Source organism: Centroberyx affinis, unplaced genomic scaffold (genome assembly GCF_046629955.1).
Source record: "Centroberyx affinis isolate AG114_WGS23_722 - 3 ecotype Tasmania unplaced genomic scaffold, CSIRO-AGI_Caff_v1 ptg000402l_1, whole genome shotgun sequence".
Lineage (NCBI taxonomy): Eukaryota > Metazoa > Chordata > Actinopteri > Beryciformes > Berycidae > Centroberyx > Centroberyx affinis.
In genome coordinates this window covers 144,474-163,346 of record NW_027279070.1, presented here as the reverse complement: position 1 = coordinate 163,346, position 18,873 = coordinate 144,474, and the positions used below count along the sequence as shown (strand labels likewise).

The following is an 18,873-nucleotide window of genomic DNA, read 5'->3' as shown; positions in this document are numbered from 1 at the left end:
ACCAGCTGAAGCCCTGAGTCAGCAGAATCTAGACATGATGACAACGCTGCTGAAATCACAGTCAGGAAATCTGAACACATTTCCCTCTTAACTTCATTCTTTATTGGTTTTACATGCAAAGTTATCCAGCAGTAAATTAAAATAATCACAGTAGGTAAAATATTATAGTGCTAACAACATAATCAGTAATTTACATTTTGAGAATTTAGCTGATTTTCTTCTGCAGAGTGACTCACAATGAGTGCAACAGTAGAGAAAGCTTCAATTCCTAAATCACCAACATTACATGAAGTCTGAATCCAAAATGAAATCCCCACCTTTTAAATAAAGTGACAAACTGATATATCATGCAGAATTAAAGTGATGGTACTTTTTAAAGGACTCTTGATAACTGAAGTCCTCGGTTGACAAAATGAAAACTCTTTTACAGACAGGATCGTCTGGATGTCAGACAGAGTGGTCAGCAACACTGGGGCCCCGCAGGGGACAGTCCCATCTCCCTTCCTCTTCACCCTCTACACCACGGACTTCAACTACAACACAGAGTCCTGCCATCTTCAGAAGTTCTCTGATGACTCTGCTATAGTTGGATGTATCAGCAAGGGTGAGGAAGCTGAGTATAGGGCTGTGGTGGGAAACTTTGTCACATGGTGTGAGCGGAACCATCTGCAGCTCAACGTGGCAAAGACTAAGGAGCTGGTTGTTGATCTGAGGAGGGCCAAGACACCGGTGACCCCTGTTTCCATCGAGGGGGTCAGTGTGGACATTGTGGAGGACTACAAGTACCTGGGAGTGTACATTGACAATAAACTGAACTGGGCTAAGAACACTGAAGCTCTCTACAGGAAGGGCCAGAGCCGTCTCTACTTTCTGAGGAGGCTGAGGTCCTTTAACATCTGCCGGACAATGCTGAGGATGTTTTATGAGTCTGTGGTGGCCGGTGCTCTCCTGTTTGCTGTGGTGTGCTGGGGCAGCAGGTTGAGGGCAGCAGACGCCAACAGACTCAACAAACTGATCCGCAAGGCCAGTGACGTTGTGGGGGTGGAGCTGGACTCTCTGGTGGCAGTGTCACAGAGGAGGATGCTGTCCAAGTTACATGGCATCTTGGACAATGTCTCCCACCCGCTCCATGACTTGCTGGTCAAGCACAGGAGCACATTCAGTGCAAGACTCATTCCACCGAGATGCACCACAGAGCGCCACAGGAACTCATTCCTGCCTGTGGCCATCAAACTTTTCAACTCCTCCCTCAGAGTGTCAGACACTCTGAGTCAGTAGACTGGCTCTTGAACTTATTTCATCCTGTCAGCAGTTATAACCCATAACTTATAACTTATATCTAACTGTGCAATACCAATTTTTGTGTGCAATAATTCAACTGCAATAATTCAACTGTGCAATACTTATTAATTATTTAATTATTTACACTGGTGTATGTATATATTGGGAGTATGAAGCACATTGTACAGAATTCTTATTTCTCTTATTTCTATATTATTGTTATTATTTTTATTTTTATTCTCATTGTTATATATTGTAGTATAATGCACATATTTTACATATTTCTTACTTTCGTATTTCTATTTTTCTTATAATTTCTTATAATTTCTTATATATTCACTTCTACAATGTGAGCAGCTGCAATGTAACCCAATTTCCCCTCGGGGATCAATAAAGTATTTCTGATTCTGATTCTGATTCTGATGTTGGAGATGTTGAACGACAAACTATGAGGTTGTGATTTATTTTCCCAAATGGATATAAAGAGTTTTGTAAATGAAGAGTTCAGCTGAGCCTGGATCTGTTGCTGTAAATATTAGAGTCAGTCCAGGATCTGCTGCAGTTTAAATGATTTAACTACAAAGAGAAGACTAGTTACAGTGGAGAGAAACTCTAAGAACCTGGAATAAAGTTAGATCAAATAAATTTAACACTTCAGATGAAGAACCAAAGAAGACAGGATGAACTTTTACCTGCAGTCTAAATATAGAGAAAATTCACTTTAACAAAGTAGAGCTGGTCTACTTTGAGGTAATGCAAAACATTTTTATTTATTTGAATGTTATTATAGATTATTTCAATATTTATTAATTTTTATTTTTTCCATTCAGCTTGCTCTTAATTATTCAATAATATTTCTGTTAATTATCTTTTGAGCACTTTGAATTTTCCTTTTATGTTTTTTATATTTATATTGTCATTCCTATGCTGGACTATTTTTAATGTAATTTTAATGTAATGTCATAGTTTATTGTTTATTGTATATTTTTGTTGTTTCCTGTTGTTGTTATAGATGTCATCCACATCACCATGACAGCAACATCATCATCAGGACCACATGGGCACATGTTGATGACATCACAAATTAGAGAGTTGATTATATTCACTGACTGTCCTAGAAATAAGAATAATGGATATAAAATGTTTATATAATGAATCCTTAAAATGAAAAGTATTCTCCTGACAGACATGGATGGCTTGTGTTCATGACATCATCATCTTCATCATTATAGCATCATCATCATCACCACCATGATAAACCCATATCAAAATCACCATCACCATCATCTTCATCTTCATCGTCATCATCTCTAACTGTGCTGTTCCACTGTTACAGAGACCTTCACTGGTAAAATCTTCAGAGAGAGTTCATCCACAGTGTTAATGAGTGGAAACAGCCTGTCAGTGAAAGTGTGTGTGAAGGTGTGTATGTGTGTGTTAGTATCAGGATCAGAGAATGACAGCTTTCCTCTGTTCCAGTCCAGATGCAGTCTGATCCTCTGGAGCTTCTTCTTCACTGGGAGAACAGTGCCTGGATCTGGTGGGGAGAATGTTTTGTATTTACCATCAAAGAACCATATTACCGAGACTCCAGACTGTATGCTTCCCTTCCTCTGGACAGACTCTGTTAACACACCCAGTATCCACCCTGTACTGTCTCCAACCTCAACATCCCAGATGTGAGTTCCTGAGTTAAAGCCCTCAGATCCCAGGACAGCGCAGTAGTATTCAAACCTCTCTGGGTTTCCAGGAAGCTTCTGTCTCTCTCCACGTCTCACACTGGTCAGATCACACAGGTTGAGTATTGGATGGGCAGTGTTTGGATCCAGAATCACAGGAGTGTAGGAGACCATCTCCTTCATCTTGTCCCAGACTGTGAAGCTCAGGTTGCCCAGGTGTTTGGCCTCGTCTATCGGAGCTCCTGAGACCAGCTGTGGATCCTCCAGCAGGGGGCGCTGGACTCTTTCCACTGTAGCCTTGTAGTTCTGCAGGAACGAGACGTCTTCAGCTCTCAGCTCCTTCTCTATGGCTCTGACTGTGTCTGAAAGAGCTGCTATCTCTCTGCTCAGACCCTCAATCTTCTCCTTCATCGCCTGACTCTTCTGCTCCTCTTCCTCCCTCAGTGCAGCGATCCTGGCCTCCTCTTCCTCTTGTAGAAACTGGTGAAGCTTCTTAAACACCTCCTTAATCTGCCTCTCTGTGTGTCGGGCCTGGACCTTAATGTGTTCTGCTGTTTCATCACAGCTTCCTTTGACTTGATTAAAGAGCTTCAGTTTCTCCTTTAAGGGCTTCAGTGATTTCTGAAGTTCCTCCTTGTGATCCAGTGCAGCTTCATCGATGGGTCTGAATCTGTGGTTGGTGTGTGTTTTTGAATCTCGACAGACAAGACACACTGGCTGCTGATGGTCCAGACAGAAGAGCTTGAGTTTCTCAGAGTGCAGACTGCAGAGAAGCTCAGATCCTGCTGAAGCTCTCTGATCTCTCTCCAGTAAGAAAGTCTCACACAGGTTCTTTAACACCAAGTTACAAGGTGGTTTTCTGTGTGAAGATCTTTTCTTACAAACTGGACACTCATGTATTAGTTTCTCTGTCCACCAGCTCTGCAGACAGGCTTTACAGAAGCTGTGGCTACATGACAGGACGACAGGATCTTTAAAGATGTCATGGCAGACAGAACAGGAGAGATCCTCCTCTGATCTGGAAGACATTTTCTCTCTGAGTGAAGCTAAAAACTCACCAGACAGACCGCTCAAACAGGAAGTCAGTCAGTCTTTTGTTCCCTGAAAGTTACTTTGACTTTGAGTCGTGTTTCTTCTAAAACTCCTGAGTCAGCAGCAGGTTAAAGTGACAGTATTCCAGTATTCCCAGTATTCCCTCCTGTAGCTGTCCTCCTTCAGTGGAAGTCATGGGTTTAGTCTGAAGGTGAATCTTATCGTCTGTCTCTCGGTGTGTGTGTCTCTTATCAGTGAGGAGTGGAACAATAATAACCTCTGTTTCCTGGTTTGTCTCAGGTGAGTCAGGTAAGGGGCGGAGCTTTGTCAGGCCAGTTCTCCTACATGCTCAGCTGTTTACTGTAACAGAGCAGAGCTGAGTTTCATTCCACAGTGTTTCTCTCTTGTTGCTCACTGGGTATTGTAGTCTGATAGAGGCTCCAGACAACTAGAGTTTGATTTGGATTTGAAGAGTTTGAATCCAAAATGAGATTTCCAAGAGATTTGTAGATGATCTGAGCAATTAGATATATTGAATGATGAACAAAAGGTAATTTTTTTTTTAGTGGTTTGTTTTTTTTCAAAATGAATATACAGCATCTTGGAAATGAGTTATGCATGTGTATTTCTAAATCCAGAACACAATAATGATAATCCTTACTTAGCTGTACTATCCCCGAGACGAGAGGATAACCAAAGTCTGGAGAAACATAAGCAGTTGACTAGCCAACTGCTAATATTAGCAACTTTAGGTCAAAAAACATGTCCAATTTTGTCCAATTTTTAATTTATGACACAATTTCAATATTTTTTCCAGTTATTATGCTTTATTGATTTACATAGCCTTTTACCTTGGGTTTTGCAGATTTTAGGGATATGAAACATTTGAAGATACTCAAAAGATGACATCACCGTAAGCGAAAATACCAGTGTATAGGCTCTGGCGGACCATTTCTATTGCAGAGTATAAAGGGTTAAATGTAGTCTCATGCCAGTTAATGACTCTGTATGCCACACTCAGATGGCTCTTTTAAATTTTAGATCCTTATCTAACAAATCTTTTATCCTGAATGACTTTTTCTCATTGTGTGAACTAGACCTCCTGTTTATGACTGAGACCTGGCTTAATGCTGGTGAGATTGTCTCTCTTGTTGAACTTTCCTCAATGAACTGCAACTTTTTCAGCTCACCCATGAAGTGTGGAAGGGTCGGGGGGTTAGCTGTTGTTTTTAAGTGTGATTTTAAATGTAGTCTTATGCCAGTTAATGACTGCTCCAGCCTTGAGGTTCTGTTAAAAATTGAGCTGGCCTCTCCTGTGCTCAGTGCCGTAATTTATAATTCGCCTAAGCAAAACATGGAATTCTGCTTTTTTCGCTATGGAATTTTATGTCTAAATCTGAACAGATTCTGATTCTTGGCAATTTTAATATTCATGTTTGTTGCCCGTCTAAACCACTTGTTAACAACTTTTTGAATCTAGTTGAATTATTTAATCTTGTTCAGTTTGTAAGTGGTCCTACACATGATTGTGGTCATACTCTGGACCTGGTTCTGTCTTCTGGTTTTCCTATAGGTAACGTTGAAACAGTCGATGTTTGCATATCTGCCCACAGGCCAATTGTGTTTGATGCTCCACTCCCTCATCGGAGTCTCATGCCTAACACTCTTAATCGTTGCTCTATCAACCCATCCACTCCCACACAATTCTCAGCCGCCTTTGCCGCTTCCCCTCTCATTGGTATATTAGAGGACCGCCCACCCAGCTAAGTACAGAGGAGCTGATCGTTCTATTCAACACGACCAACTATCCTTGACTCCATTACCCCCTAAAAAACGAATCCTAAAAACCAGCCTTGGCTAAATGACACCACCTGGGCTATTAAGACAGAATGTAGAAAGTAGAGAGGAAATGGAAAAACAATACACTGCAGTTTTTCTTATGACATTTTAAAAGAAAGGCTCATAGTTATCAGGAACTGCAACAACTCATAAGCCCGGGTTTCTATTCTCTTCTATAAACTCTGTCACCTGCCGCCCTAACAGCATTAGCTTTGAAGTCTCCCCAACTTGTGAAAAATGTCTACCTTTCTTTGTCAGTAAGGTTCAGAGCATCAGAGTGTGATAAAGACCTCTTTATCACGCCAGCCAAGACTGCTGTCCTAAGCCAATGTGAGCCCATTTCTCTTTCCTACTTAATAGAAATTGTTCCTCAGATGAGAGTTATTACCTGCTCCACTGATATTATAGGCTCTTCAAACAAGTTCTGGACACTGTAGGCCCCAGGAATCTCTCTATTATCAATAATCCTCTTTCCACTGGCACTGTTCCCTCCTGTCTTAATCATGCAATGGTGCATCCACTCCTTAAAAAGCCCAACCATGACCCCGCAATACCAAACTCCCATTCTTCTCTAAAGTCCTTGAAAAGATCGTACTCTCTCAATTGCTCACCCACTTGAATCTTAATAATATCCTTGATGAATTCCAATCTGGTTTCAGAGCACTGCATAGCGCAGAATTTGCCCTATTTAAAGTGCTAAATGACATACTGTTGTCGGTGAACTCAGGTCACTGTGCCATTTTATTGCCTTTCGACCTCACCGCAGCCTTTGACACAGTGGACCGTGTCATTTTGATTAACCGCCTTGGGCATATGGTCGGAATTAATAGCACAGCCCTAGATTGATTTCCTCTTATCTTACAAACATTTTCAGTAAAGATTGGCAAATGTACTTCCTTCTCAGCTAATATCTCCTGTGGGATTACGCAGGGGTCCGTTTTGGGCCCCATCCTTTTCTCTCTATATGCTTCCTCTTGGTCAAATCAAACGGAAATACCACATTTCATTCCACTGTTACGCTGATGACATCCAGCTATACCTCCCTCTAAAACCCAATGATCTGTTCAGTAAGATGTTATTGTACATGCTGTACACTTGTGTTGTAGGAGGTATAAATGACTGCAGACATCGTACTTACAGTAAGCCTACTAAGGTTGAAAATCACTACACAAGCGCAACGTTAATTCGTTCATATGCTTAAATTTACAATACAACAAATAACAAATATTCACACTGCAAGTAGAACCCAATATAACATCCACACCTTACAGGAGAAACTTTGCACCAAACCTACTTTCTGCAGTGAAGCCTCCTCCACCACTTGATCCTCCTCCTGTAACAAATAACAAAAAAACAAAAACAAAAAAAAAACAGCATAACCATGTTCACATCATCTGTATTCACTGAATGCTGTCCTAATCATAAAACCACAGGACTGCTCACCTGGGTTATAAAAGGTGTACAAAGGTTCAGTTTATGTATTATTTTATTACAAACACAGTGCTAGCATCAGTAAAGATGAATTACTCATTGCATTTGTACCTTGGTTTTAGATGCAAAGTTATCCAGCAGTAAATGAAAATAATCACAGTAAGTAACAAAGATTACAAATCTAACATACATAATCAGAAATTTGCATTTTACATTTTGAGAATTTAGCTGATTTTCTTATGCAGAGTTACAATGTAGAGAAAGTTTCAATTCCTAAATCACCAACATTACATGAAGTCTGAATCCAAAATGAAATGACAAACTGATTGACAGTGCAGAATTAAATTGATGGTACTTTTTAAAGGACTCTAGATAACTGAAGTCCTCGGTTAACAAAATAAAAACTCTTTTACAGACAGGATATCGTATACTTTAAGGTAATGCAAAACTATTTTAATTTATTTTAATGTTGTTATTGTAGATAATTTCAATATTTTTCAATAATATTTCCTTCAATAATCTTTTTAGTTCTTTGATTTCCTTTTATGTGTTGTTATATTTATATTGTCATTCTGGACTATTTTTGATTTTGAAATTTTAATGTAATTTAAATGTAATGAAATGGTTTTAATCGGTTTACTGTTTTTAATCATTTTTTATAATTAACCTATTTTATTTAAAGCACATTGAGTTGCATTCTGTGTATGAATGGTGTTACATAAATGAACTTCTTCTTCTTCTACTTATTATTATTATTATTATTATTATTATTATTATATTATTATTGATGATTTTTTATATTTTTGTTCTTTGCTGTTGTTAAAGATGTCATCCACATCACCATGACAGCAACATTATCATCAGGACAACATGGGCACATCTTGATGACATCACAGATTAGAGAATTGATTAGATTCACTGACTGTGCTAGAAATAAAAATAATGGATAAATAATGTTTATATAATGAATCCTTAAACTGAGCGGTATTTCCCTTAAAGAAATATATGGCTTGTATTAATGTCATCATCATCATCATCATCATCATCATCATCATCATCATCATCTCTAACTGTGCTGTTCCACTGTTACAGAGACCTTCACTGGTAAAATCTTCAGAGAGAGTTCATCCACAGTGTTAATGAGTGGAAACAGCCTGTCAGTGAAAGTGTGTGTGAAGGTGTGTATGTGTGTGTTAGTATCAGGATCAGAGAATGACAGCTTTCCTCTGTTCCAGTCCAGATGCAGTCTGATCCTCTGGAGCTTCTTCTTCACTGGGAGAACAGTGCCTGGATCTGGTGGGGAGAATGTTTTGTATTTACCATCATAGAACAATATTCTCCATAATCCAGACTGTATGCTTCCCTTCCTCTGGACAGACTCTGTTAACACACCCAGTATCCACCCTGTACTGTCTCCAACCTCAACATCCCAGATGTGAGTTCCTGAGTTAAAGCCCTCAGATCCCAGGACAGCGCAGTAGTATTCAAACCTCTCTGGGTTTCCAGGAAGCTTCTGTCTCTCTCCACGTCTCACACTGGTCAGATCACACAGGTTGAGTATTGGATGGGCAGTGTTTGGATCCAGAATCACAGGAGTGTAGGAGACCATCTCCTTCATCTTGTCCCAGACTGTGAAGCTCAGGTTGCCCAGGTGTTTGGCCTCGTCTATCAGAGCTCCTGAGACCAGCTGTGGATCCTCCAGCAGGGGGCGCTGGACTCTTTCCACTGTAGCCTTGTAGTTCTGCAGGAACGAGACGTCTTCAGCTCTCAGCTCCTTCTCTATGGCTCTGACTGTGTCTGAAAGAGCTGCTATCTCTCTGCTCAGACCCTCGATCTTCTCCTTCATCGTCTGACTCTTCTGCTCCTCTTCCTCCCTCAGTGCAGCGATCCTGGCCTCCTCTTCCTCTTGTAGAAACTGGTGAAGCTTCTTAAACACCTCCTTAATCTGCCTCTCTGTGTATCGGGCCTGGACCTTAATGTGTTCTGCTGTTTCATCACAGCTTCCTTTGACTTGATTAAAGAGCTTCAGTTTCTCCTTTAAGGGCTTCAGTGATTTCTGAAGTTCCTCCTTGTGATCCAGTGCAGCTTCATCGATGGGTCTGATTCTGTGGTTGGTGTGTGTTTTTGAATCTCGACAGACAAGACACACTGGCTGCTGATGGTCCAGACAGAAGAGCTTGAGTTTCTCAGAGTGCAGACTGCAGAGAAGCTCAGATCCTGCTGAAGCTCTCTGATCTCTCTCCAGTAAGAAAGTCTCACACAGGTTCTTTAACACCAAGTTACAAGGTGGTTTTCTCTGTGAAGATCTTTTCTTACAAACTGGACACTCACGTATTTGTTTCTCTTTCCACCATCTCTGCAGACAGGCTTTACAGAAGCTGTGGCTACATGACAGGACGACAGGATCTTTAAAGATGTCATGGCAGACAGAACAGGAGAGATCCTCCTCTGATCTGGAAGACATTTTCTCTCTGAGTGAAGCTAAAAACTCACCAGACAGACCGCTCAAACAGGAAGTCAGTCAGTCTTTTGTTCCCTGAAAGTTACTTTGACTTTGAGTCGTGTTTCTTCTAAAACTCCTGAGTCAGCAGCAGGTTGAAGTGACAGTATTCCAGTATTCCCAGTATTCCCTCCTGTAGCTGTCCTCCTTCAGTGGAAGTCATGGGTTTGGTCTGAAGGTGAATCTTATCGTCTGTCTCTCGGTGTGTGTGTGTCTCTTATCAGTGAGGAGCGGAACAATAATAACCTCTGTTTCCTGGTTTGTCTCAGCTGAGTCAGGTAAGGGGCGGAGCTTTGTCAGGCCAGTTCTCCTACATGCTCAGCTGTTTACTGTAACAGAGCAGAGCTGAGTTTCATTCCACAGTGTTTCTCTCTTGTTGCTCACTGGGTATTGTAGTCTGATAGAGGCTCCAGACAACTAGAGTTTGATTTGGATTTGAAGAGTTTGAATCCAAAATGAGATTTCCAAGAGATTTGTAGATGATCTGAGCAATTCGATATATTGAATGATGAACAAAAGGTAATTTTTTTTTTAGTGGTTTGTTTTTTTTCAAAATGAATATACAGCATCTTGGAAATGAGTTATGCATGTGTATTTCTAAATCCAGAACACAATAATGATAATCCTTACTTAGCTGTACTATCTCCGAGACGAGAGGATAACCAATGTCTGGAGAAACATTAGCAGTTGATTAGCCAACTGCTAATATTGTTTCTCTCTCAGGCAGAGAGAAACATTAGCAACTTTAGGTCAAAAAACATGTCCAATTTTGTCCAATTTTTAATTTATGACACAATTTCAATATTTTTTCCAGTTATTATGCTTTATTGATTTACGTAGCCTTTTACCTTGGGTTTTGCAGATTTTAGGGATATGAAACATTTGAAGATACTCAAAAGATGACATCACCGTAAGCGAAAATACCAGTGTATAGGCTCTGGCGGACCATTTCTATTGCAGAGTATAAAGGGTTAAATGTAGTCTCATGCCAGTTAATGACTCTGTATGCCACACTCAGATGGCTCTTTTAAATTTTAGATCCTTATCTAACAAATCTTTTATCCTGAATGACTTTTTCTCATTGTGTGAACTAGACCTCATGTTTATGACTGAGACCTGGCTTAATGCTGGTGAGATTGTCTCTCTTGTTGAACTTTCTCCAATGAACTGCAACTTTTTCAGCTCACCCATGAAGTGTGGAAGGGGCGGGGGGTTAGCTGTTGTTTTTAAGTGTGATTTTAAATGTAGTCTTATGCCAGTTAATGACTGCTCCAGCCTTGAGGTTCTGTTAAAAATTGAGCTGGCCTCTCCTCTGTGCCGTCATTTATAAACCATATGGAATGTTATGTCTAAATCTGAACAGATTTTGATTCTTGGCGATTTTAATATTCATGTTTGTTGCCCGTCTAAACCACTTGTTAATGACTTTTTGAATCTAGTTGAATTATTTAATCTTGTTCAGTCTGTAAGTGGTCCTACACATGATCGTGGTCATACTCTGGACCTGGTTCTGTCTTCTGGTTTTCCTATAGGTAACATTGAAACAGTCGATGTTTGCATATCTGCCCACAGGCCAATTGTGTTTGATGCTCCACTCCCTCATCGGAGTCTCATGCCTAACACTCTTAATCGTTGCTCTATCAACCCATCCACTCCCACGCAATTCTCAGCCGCCTTTGCCGCTTCCCCTCTCATTGGTATATTAGAGGACCCCCCACCCAGCTAAGTACAGAGGAGCTGATCGTTCTATTCAACACGGCCAACTATCCTTGACTCCATTACCCCCCTAAAAAACGAATCCTAAAAACCAGCCTTGGCTAAATGACACCACCCGGGCTCTTGAGAAAGAACATAGAAAGTAGAGAGGAAATGGAAAAGCAATACATTGCAATTTTTCTTATGACATTTTAAAAGAAAGGCTCATAGTTATCAAGAACTGCAACAGCTCATAAGCCCGGGGTTCTATTCTCTACTATAAACTCTGTCACCTGCCGCCCTAACAGCATTAGTTTTGAAGTCTCCCCAACTACTTGTGAAAAATGTCTAGCTTTCTTTGTCAGTAAGGTTCAGAGCATCAGAGTGTGATAAAGACTTCTTTATCACGCCAGCCAAGACTGCTGTGCTAAGCCAATGTGAGCCCATTTCTCTTTCCTACTTAATAGAAATTGTTTCTCAGATGAGACTTACAACCTGCTCCACTGATATTATAGGCTCTTCAAACAAGTTCTGGACACTGTAGGCCCCAGGAATCTCTCTATTATCAATAATCCTCTTTCCACTGGCACTGTTCCCTCCTGTCTTAATCATGCAATGATGCATCTGTAGCCGGTCCAAACCAGCCACACTGCGTTGTGTTCTGGTGCACGAGTGATCACAGCATACCACGACTTCAGGCGATAATTTTTTATTTCTGTAAATTAGTTTGACAGAAAAGCAAAAGGTCCTCGTCACGCCTGGCACACACAGTACTCAACCTACGACAGGCAAAAATGACGAAGCACGTTTCACTAGCAAGAAAATACACACCTCTCACCCAGTCAAACTCTGCGAAAAATCTATAAAAACCAGTGAAACATACACTAAAAAACTGTAGTATCAACCCAATACATCTTTACAATAAAATAAGCAACCATTATACACTTAAACAAATTTTATTTTATGAACCATATCATCTCGTGCATGTCTCACCTCTCGTCAGATCAGATGTAAACTGACGAGAGTGCGGAAATACACTGCAACGTCACCAGATGGCGCCGGAAATCAAAATAATAACACTCATTTATAATAAAAGCAAAGTGAGGGATTTTGGTAAAATAAAATACATAAATCAAGAAAAACGTAGTTTGGAAATAAAATATGTAAATGAAAATAAATCCTCTCTGTTCCAATCTGGTTTCAGAGCACTGCATAGCGCAGAATTTGCCCTATTTAAAGTGCTAAATGACATACTGTTGTCTGTGAACTCAGGTCACTGTGCCATTTTATTGCCTTTAGACCTCACCGCAGCCTTTGACACAGTGGACCGTGTCATTTTGATTAACCGCCTTCAGCATATGGTCGGCATTAATAGCACAGCCCTAGTTGGTTTCCTCTTATCTTACAAACATTTTCAGTAAAGATTGGCAAATGTACTTCCTTCTCAGCTAATATCTCCTGTGGGATTACGCAGGGGTCCGGTTTGGGGCCCCATCCTTTTCTCTCTATATGCTTCCTCTTGGTCAAATCATACGCAAATTTCATTTCATTCCACTGTTACGCTGATGACATCCAGCTATACCTCCCTCTAAAACCCAATGACCTGTTCAGTAAGATGTTATTGTACATGTAGTACATCGGTGTTGTAGGAGGTATAAACGACTGCAGACATCGTACTTACAGTAAGCCTACTAAGGTTGAAAATCACTACACAAGTGCAAAGTTAATTCATTCATATGCTTAAATTTACAATACAAAAAATAACAAATATTCACACTGCAAGTAGAACCCAATATAACATCCACACCTTACAGCAGAAACTTTGCACCAAAAAAAAAACAGCATAACCATGTTCACATCAACTGTATTCACTGAATGCTGTCCTAATCATAAAACCACAGGACTGCTCACCTGGGTTATAAAAGGTGTACAAAGGTTCAATTTATTATTATTTTATTACAAACACAGTCCTAGCATCAGTAAAGATGAATTACTCATTGCATTTGTACCTTGGTTTTAGATGCAAAGTTATCCAGCAGTAAATGAAAATAATCACAGTAAGTAACAAAGATTACAAAGCTAACATACATAATCAGAAATTTGCATTTTACTTTTTGACAATTTAGCTGATTTTCTTATGCAGAGTTACAATGTAGAGAAAGTTTCAATTCCTAAATCACCAACATTACATAAAGTCTGAATCCAAAATGAAATCTCCACCTTTTAAATGAAGTGACAAACTGATATATCATGCAGAATTAAAATGATGGTACTTTTTAAAGGACTCTAGATAACTGAAGTCCTCGGTTGACAAAATGAAAACTCTTTTACAGACAGGATGGTCTGGATGTTGGAGATGTTGAACGACAAACTATGAGGTTCTGATTTATTTTCCCAAATGGATATAAAGAGTTTTGTAAATGAAGAGTTCAGCTGAGCCTGGATCTGTTGCTGTAAATATTAGAGTCAGTCCAGGATCTGCTGCAGTTTAAATGATTTAACTACAAAGAGAAGACTAGTTACAGTGGAGAGAAACTCTAAGAACCTGGAATAAAGTTAGATCAAATAAATTTAACACTTCAGATGAAGAACCAAAGAAGACAGGATGAACTTTTACCTGCAGTCTAAATACAGAGAAAATTCACTTTAACAAAGTAGAGCTCGTCTACTTTGAGGTAATGCAAAACTATTTTTATTTATTTGAATGTTATTATAGATTATTTCAATATTTATTAAGTTTTATTTTTTCCATTTAGCTTGCTCTTAATTATTCAATAACATTTCCATTATTTATCTTTTGAGCACTTTGAATTTTCCTTTTATGTTTTTTATATTTATATTGTCATTCCTATGCTGGACTATTTTTTTATGTAATTTAAATGTAATGTAATAGTTTATTGTTTACTGTTTTTAATCCATTTATTGTTTTAATCAATCTATTTTATGTAAAGCACTTTGAGTTGAATTCTATGTATGGTGCTATGTAAATAAACTTATTATTATATTGTTGATGTTTTTATATTTTTGTTGTTTCCTGTTGTTGTTATAGATGTCATCCACATCACCATGACAGCAACATCATCATCAGGACAACATGGGCACATGTTGATGACATCACAGATTAGAGAGTTGATTATATTCACTGACTGTCCTAGAAATAAGAACAATGGATATAAAATGTTTATATAATGAATCCTTAAAATGAGAAGTATTCCCCTTACAGACATGGACGGCTTGTGTTCATGACATCATCATCTTCATCATTATAAGCATCATCATCATCACCACCATGATAAACCCATATCAAAATCACCAACACCATCACCACCATCATCATCATCATCATCATCTCTAACTGTGGTGTTACACTCTTACAGAGACCTTCACTGGTAAAATCTTCACAGAGAAATCTTTCATAGTGCCAATGTATGGAAACAGCCTGTCAGTGAAAGTGTGTGTGAAGGTGTGTATGTGTGTGTTAGTATCAGGATCAGAGAATGACAGCTTTCCTCTGTTCCAGTCCAGATGCAGTCTGATCCTCTGGAGCTTCTTCCTCACTGGGAGAACAGTGTCTGGATCTGGTGGGGAGAGTGCTCTGTATTTACCATCTTTGAACCATATTACCCAGACTCCAGACCGTATGATTCCCTTCCTCTGGACAGACTCTGCTGCCACACCCACTGCCCATCTTGTACTGTCTCCAACCTCAACATCCCAGCTGTGAGTTCCTGAGTTAAAGCCCTCAGATCCCAGGACAGCATAGTAGTAGTCAAACCTCTCTGGGTTTTCAGGAAGCTTCTGTCTCTCTCCACGTCTCACACTGGTCAGATCTTCAGACAGGATGAGTTCTGGATGGGCAGTGTTTGGGTCCAGAATCACAGGAGTGTAGGAGACCATCTCCTTCATATTGTACCAGACTGTGAAGCTCAGGTTGCCCAGGTGTTTGGCCTCATCTATCAGAGCTCCTGAGACCAGCTGTGGATCCTCCAGCAGGGGGCGCTGGACTCTTTCCACTGTAGCCTTGTAGTTCTGCAGGAACGAGACGTCTTCAGCTCTCAGCTCCTTCTCTATGGCTCTGACTGTGTCTGAAAGAGCTGCTATCTCTCTGCTCAGACCCTCAATCTTCTCCTTCATCGTCTGACTCTTCTGCTCCTCTTCCTCCCTCAGTGCAGCGATCCTGGCCTCCTCTTCCTCTTGTAGAACCTGGTGAAGCTTCTTAAACTCCTCCTTAATCTGCCTCTCTGTGTGTCGGGCCTGGACCTTAATGTGTTCTGCTGTTTGATCACAGTTTCCTTTAACTTTATTAAAGAGCTTCAGTTTCTCCTTTAAGGGCTTCAGTGATTCCTGAAGTTCCTCCTTGTGATCCAGTGCAGCTTCATCGATGGGTCTGATTCTGTGGTTGGTGTGTGTTTTTGAATCTCGACAGACAAGACACACTGGCTGCTGATGGTCCAGACAGAAGAGCTTGAGTTTCTCAGAGTGCAGACTGCAGAGAAGCTCAGATCCTGCTGAAGCTCTCTGATCTCTCTCCAGTAAGAAAGCCTCACACAGGTTCTTTAACACCAAGTTACAAGGTGGTTTTCTCTGTGAAGATCTTTTCTTACAAACTGGACACTCACGTATTTGTTTCTCTTTCCACCAGCTCTGCAGACAGGCTTTACAGAAGCTGTGGCTACATGACAGGAGGACAGGATCTTTAAAGATGTCATGGCAGACAGAACAGGAGAGATCCTCCTCTGATCTGGAAGACATTTTCTCTCTGAGTGAAGCTAAAAACTCACCAGACAGACCGCTCAAACAGGAAGTCAGTCAGTCTTTTGTTCCCTGAAAGTTACTTTGACTTTGAGTCGTGTTTCTTCTAAAACTCCTGAGTCAGCAGCAGGTTGAAGTAGCAGTATTCCAGTATTCCAGTATCCCAGTATTCCCTCCTGTAGCTGTCCTCCTTCAGTGGAAGTCATGGGTTTGGTTTGAAGGTGAATCTTATCGCCTGTCTCTCGGTGTGTGTGTCTCTTCAGTGAGGAGTGGAACAATAATAACCTCTGTTTCCTAGTTTGTCTCAGGTGAGTCAGGTAAGGGGCGGAGCTTTGTCAGGCCAGTTCTCCTAAATGCTGAGTTTCATTCCACAGTGTTTCTCTCTTGTTGCTCACTGGGTATTGTAGTCTGATAGAGGCTCCAGACAGCTAGAGTTTGATTTGGATTTGAAGAGTTTGAATCCAAAATGAGATTTCCAAGAGATTTGTAGATGATCTGAGCAATTAGATATATTGAATGATGAACAAAAGGTAATGATAGTTCTTTTTTTTTCAAAATGAATATACAGGATCTTGGAAATGAGTTATGCATGTGTATTTCTAAATCCAGAACACAATAATGATAATCCTTACTCAGCTGGACTATCTCCGAGACGAGAGGATAACCAATGTCTGGAGAAATATTAGCAGTTGATTAGCCAACTGCTAATATTAGCAACTTTAGGTCAAAAAACATGTCCAATTTTGTCCAATTTTTAATTTATGACACAATTTCAATATTTTTTCCAGTTATTATGCTTTATTGATTTACATAGCCTTTTACCTTGGGTTTTGCAGATTTTAGGGATATGAAACATTTGAAGATACTCAAAAGATGACATCACCGTAAGCGAAAATAGCAGTGTATAGGCTCTGGCGGACCATTTCTATTGCAGAGTATAAAGGGTTAAATGTAGTCTCATGCCAGTTAATGACTCTGTATGCCACACTCAGATGGCTCTTTTAAATTTTAGATCCTTATCTAACAAATCTTTTATCCTGAATGACTTTTTCTCATTGTGTGAACTAGACCTCCTGTTTATGACTGAGACCTGGCTTAATGGTGGTGAGATTGTCTCTCTTGTTGAACTTTCTCCAATGAACTGCAACTTTTTCAGCTCACCCATGAAGTGTGGAAGGGTCGGGGGGTTAGCTGTTGTTTTTAAGTGTGATTTTAAATGTAGTCTTATGCCAGTTAATGACTGCTCCAGCCTTGAGGTTCTGTTAAAAATTGAGCTGGCCTCTCCTGTGCTCAGTGCCGTAATTTATAATTCGCCTAAGCAAAACATGGAATTCTGCTTTTTTCGCTATGGAATTTTATGTCTAAATCTGAACAGATTCTGATTCTTGGCAATTTTAATATTCATGTTTGTTGCCCGTCTAAACCACTTGTTAACAACTTTTTGAATCTAGTTGAATTATTTAATCTTGTTCAGTCTGTAAGTGGTCCTACACATGATCGTGGTCATACTCTGGACCTGGTTCTGTCTTCTGGTTTTCCTATAGGTAACGTTGAAACAGTCAATGTTTGCATATCTGCCCACAGGCCAATTGTGTTTGATGCTCCACTCCCTCATCGGACTCTCATGCCTAACTCTCTTAATCGTTGCTCTATCAACCCATCCACTCCCACGCAATTCTCAGCCGCCTTTGCCGCTTCCCCTCTCATTGGTATATTAGAGGACCCCCCACCCAGCTAAGTACAGAGGAGCTGATCGTTCTATTCAACACGACCAACTATCCTTGACTCCATTACCCCCCTAAAAAACGAATCCTAAAAACCAGCCTTGGCTAAATGACACCACCCGGGCTCTTGAGAAAGAACGTAGAAAGTAGAGAGGAAATGGAAAAGCAATACATTGCAATTTTTCTTATGACATTTTAAAAGAAAGGCTCATAGTTATCAAGAACTGCAACAGCTCATAAGCCCGGGGTTCTATTCTCTACTATAAACTCTGTCACCTGCCGCCCTAACAGCATTAGTTTTGAAGTCTCCCCAACTACTTGTGAAAAATGTCTAGCTTTCTTTGTCAGTAAGGTTCAGAGCATCAGAGTGTGATAAAGACCTCTTTATCACGCCAGCCAAGACTGCTGTCCTAAGCCAATGTGAGCCCATTTCTCTTTCCTACTTAATAGAAATTGTTCCTCAGATGAGACTTACTACCTGCTCCACTGATATTATAGGCTCTTCAAACAAGTTCTGGACACTGTAGGCCCCAGGAATCTCTCTATTATCAATAATCCTCTTTCCACTGGCACTGTTCCCTCCTGTCTTAATCATGCAATGGTGCATCCACTCCTTAAAAAGCCCAACCATGACCCCGCAATACCAAACTCCCATTCTTCTCTAAAGTCCTTGAAAAGATCGTACTCTCTCAATTGCTCACCCACTTGAATCTTAATAATATCCTTGATGAATTCCAATCTGGTTTCAGAGCACTGCATAGCGCAGAATCTGCCCTACTTAAAGTGCTAAATGACATACTGTTGTCGGTGAACTCAGGTCACTGTGCCATTTTATTGCCTTTAGACCTCTCCGCAGCCTTTGACACAGTGGACCGTGTCATTTTGATTAACCGCCTTGGGCATATGGTCGGCATTTATAGCACAGCCCTAGATTAGTTTC

The 18,873-nt window shown here is 40.2% G+C and overlaps 3 protein-coding genes across 4 annotated transcripts; all 3 read right to left on the bottom strand.

Moving 5' to 3' along the window:
* Positions 1-2,105: 2,105 nt before the first annotated feature.
* Positions 2,106-4,209, bottom strand: LOC139641830 (nuclear factor 7, ovary-like). Its single transcript, XM_071516448.1, has 2 exons — positions 4,073-4,209; positions 2,106-4,006 (listed from the first exon to the last, which is right to left on the bottom strand). The coding sequence occupies exon 2, from the start codon at positions 3,987-3,989 to the stop codon at positions 2,592-2,594; it is 1,398 nt and encodes a 465-aa protein (XP_071372549.1). The 5' UTR covers positions 3,990-4,006; positions 4,073-4,209; the 3' UTR covers positions 2,106-2,591.
* A 3,723-nt stretch (positions 4,210-7,932) lies between these two features.
* Positions 7,933-9,968, bottom strand: LOC139641828 (E3 ubiquitin-protein ligase TRIM39-like). The gene is made up of 2 exons (XM_071516446.1): positions 9,810-9,968; positions 7,933-9,743 (listed from the first exon to the last, which is right to left on the bottom strand). The coding sequence occupies exon 2, from the start codon at positions 9,724-9,726 to the stop codon at positions 8,329-8,331; it is 1,398 nt and encodes a 465-aa protein (XP_071372547.1). The 5' UTR covers positions 9,727-9,743; positions 9,810-9,968; the 3' UTR covers positions 7,933-8,328.
* Positions 9,969-14,365: 4,397 nt separating this feature from the next.
* On the bottom strand, positions 14,366-16,352 carry LOC139641834 (E3 ubiquitin-protein ligase TRIM39-like). Of its 2 annotated transcripts, XM_071516452.1 has the most exons (2): positions 16,019-16,352; positions 14,366-15,973 (listed from the first exon to the last, which is right to left on the bottom strand). In XM_071516452.1, exons 1-2 carry the CDS (start codon positions 16,207-16,209, stop codon positions 14,821-14,823), a joined length of 1,344 nt encoding a protein of 447 aa, XP_071372553.1. In that variant the 5' UTR covers positions 16,210-16,352; the 3' UTR covers positions 14,366-14,820. The 2 variants fall into 2 exon arrangements, with proteins under 2 accessions (XP_071372553.1, XP_071372552.1); XM_071516451.1 differs by having other exon boundaries at positions 14,366-16,352.
* Between the last annotated feature and the right edge of the window lie 2,521 nt (positions 16,353-18,873).

Coding starts and splice junctions, on each gene's coding strand:
- LOC139641830 (XM_071516448.1), bottom strand. CDS start 3,989: ATGTCTTCCAGATCAGAGGAGGATCTCTCCTGTTCTGTCTGCCATGAC.
- LOC139641828 (XM_071516446.1), bottom strand. CDS start 9,726: ATGTCTTCCAGATCAGAGGAGGATCTCTCCTGTTCTGTCTGCCATGAC.
- LOC139641834 (XM_071516451.1), bottom strand. CDS start 16,209: ATGTCTTCCAGATCAGAGGAGGATCTCTCCTGTTCTGTCTGCCATGAC.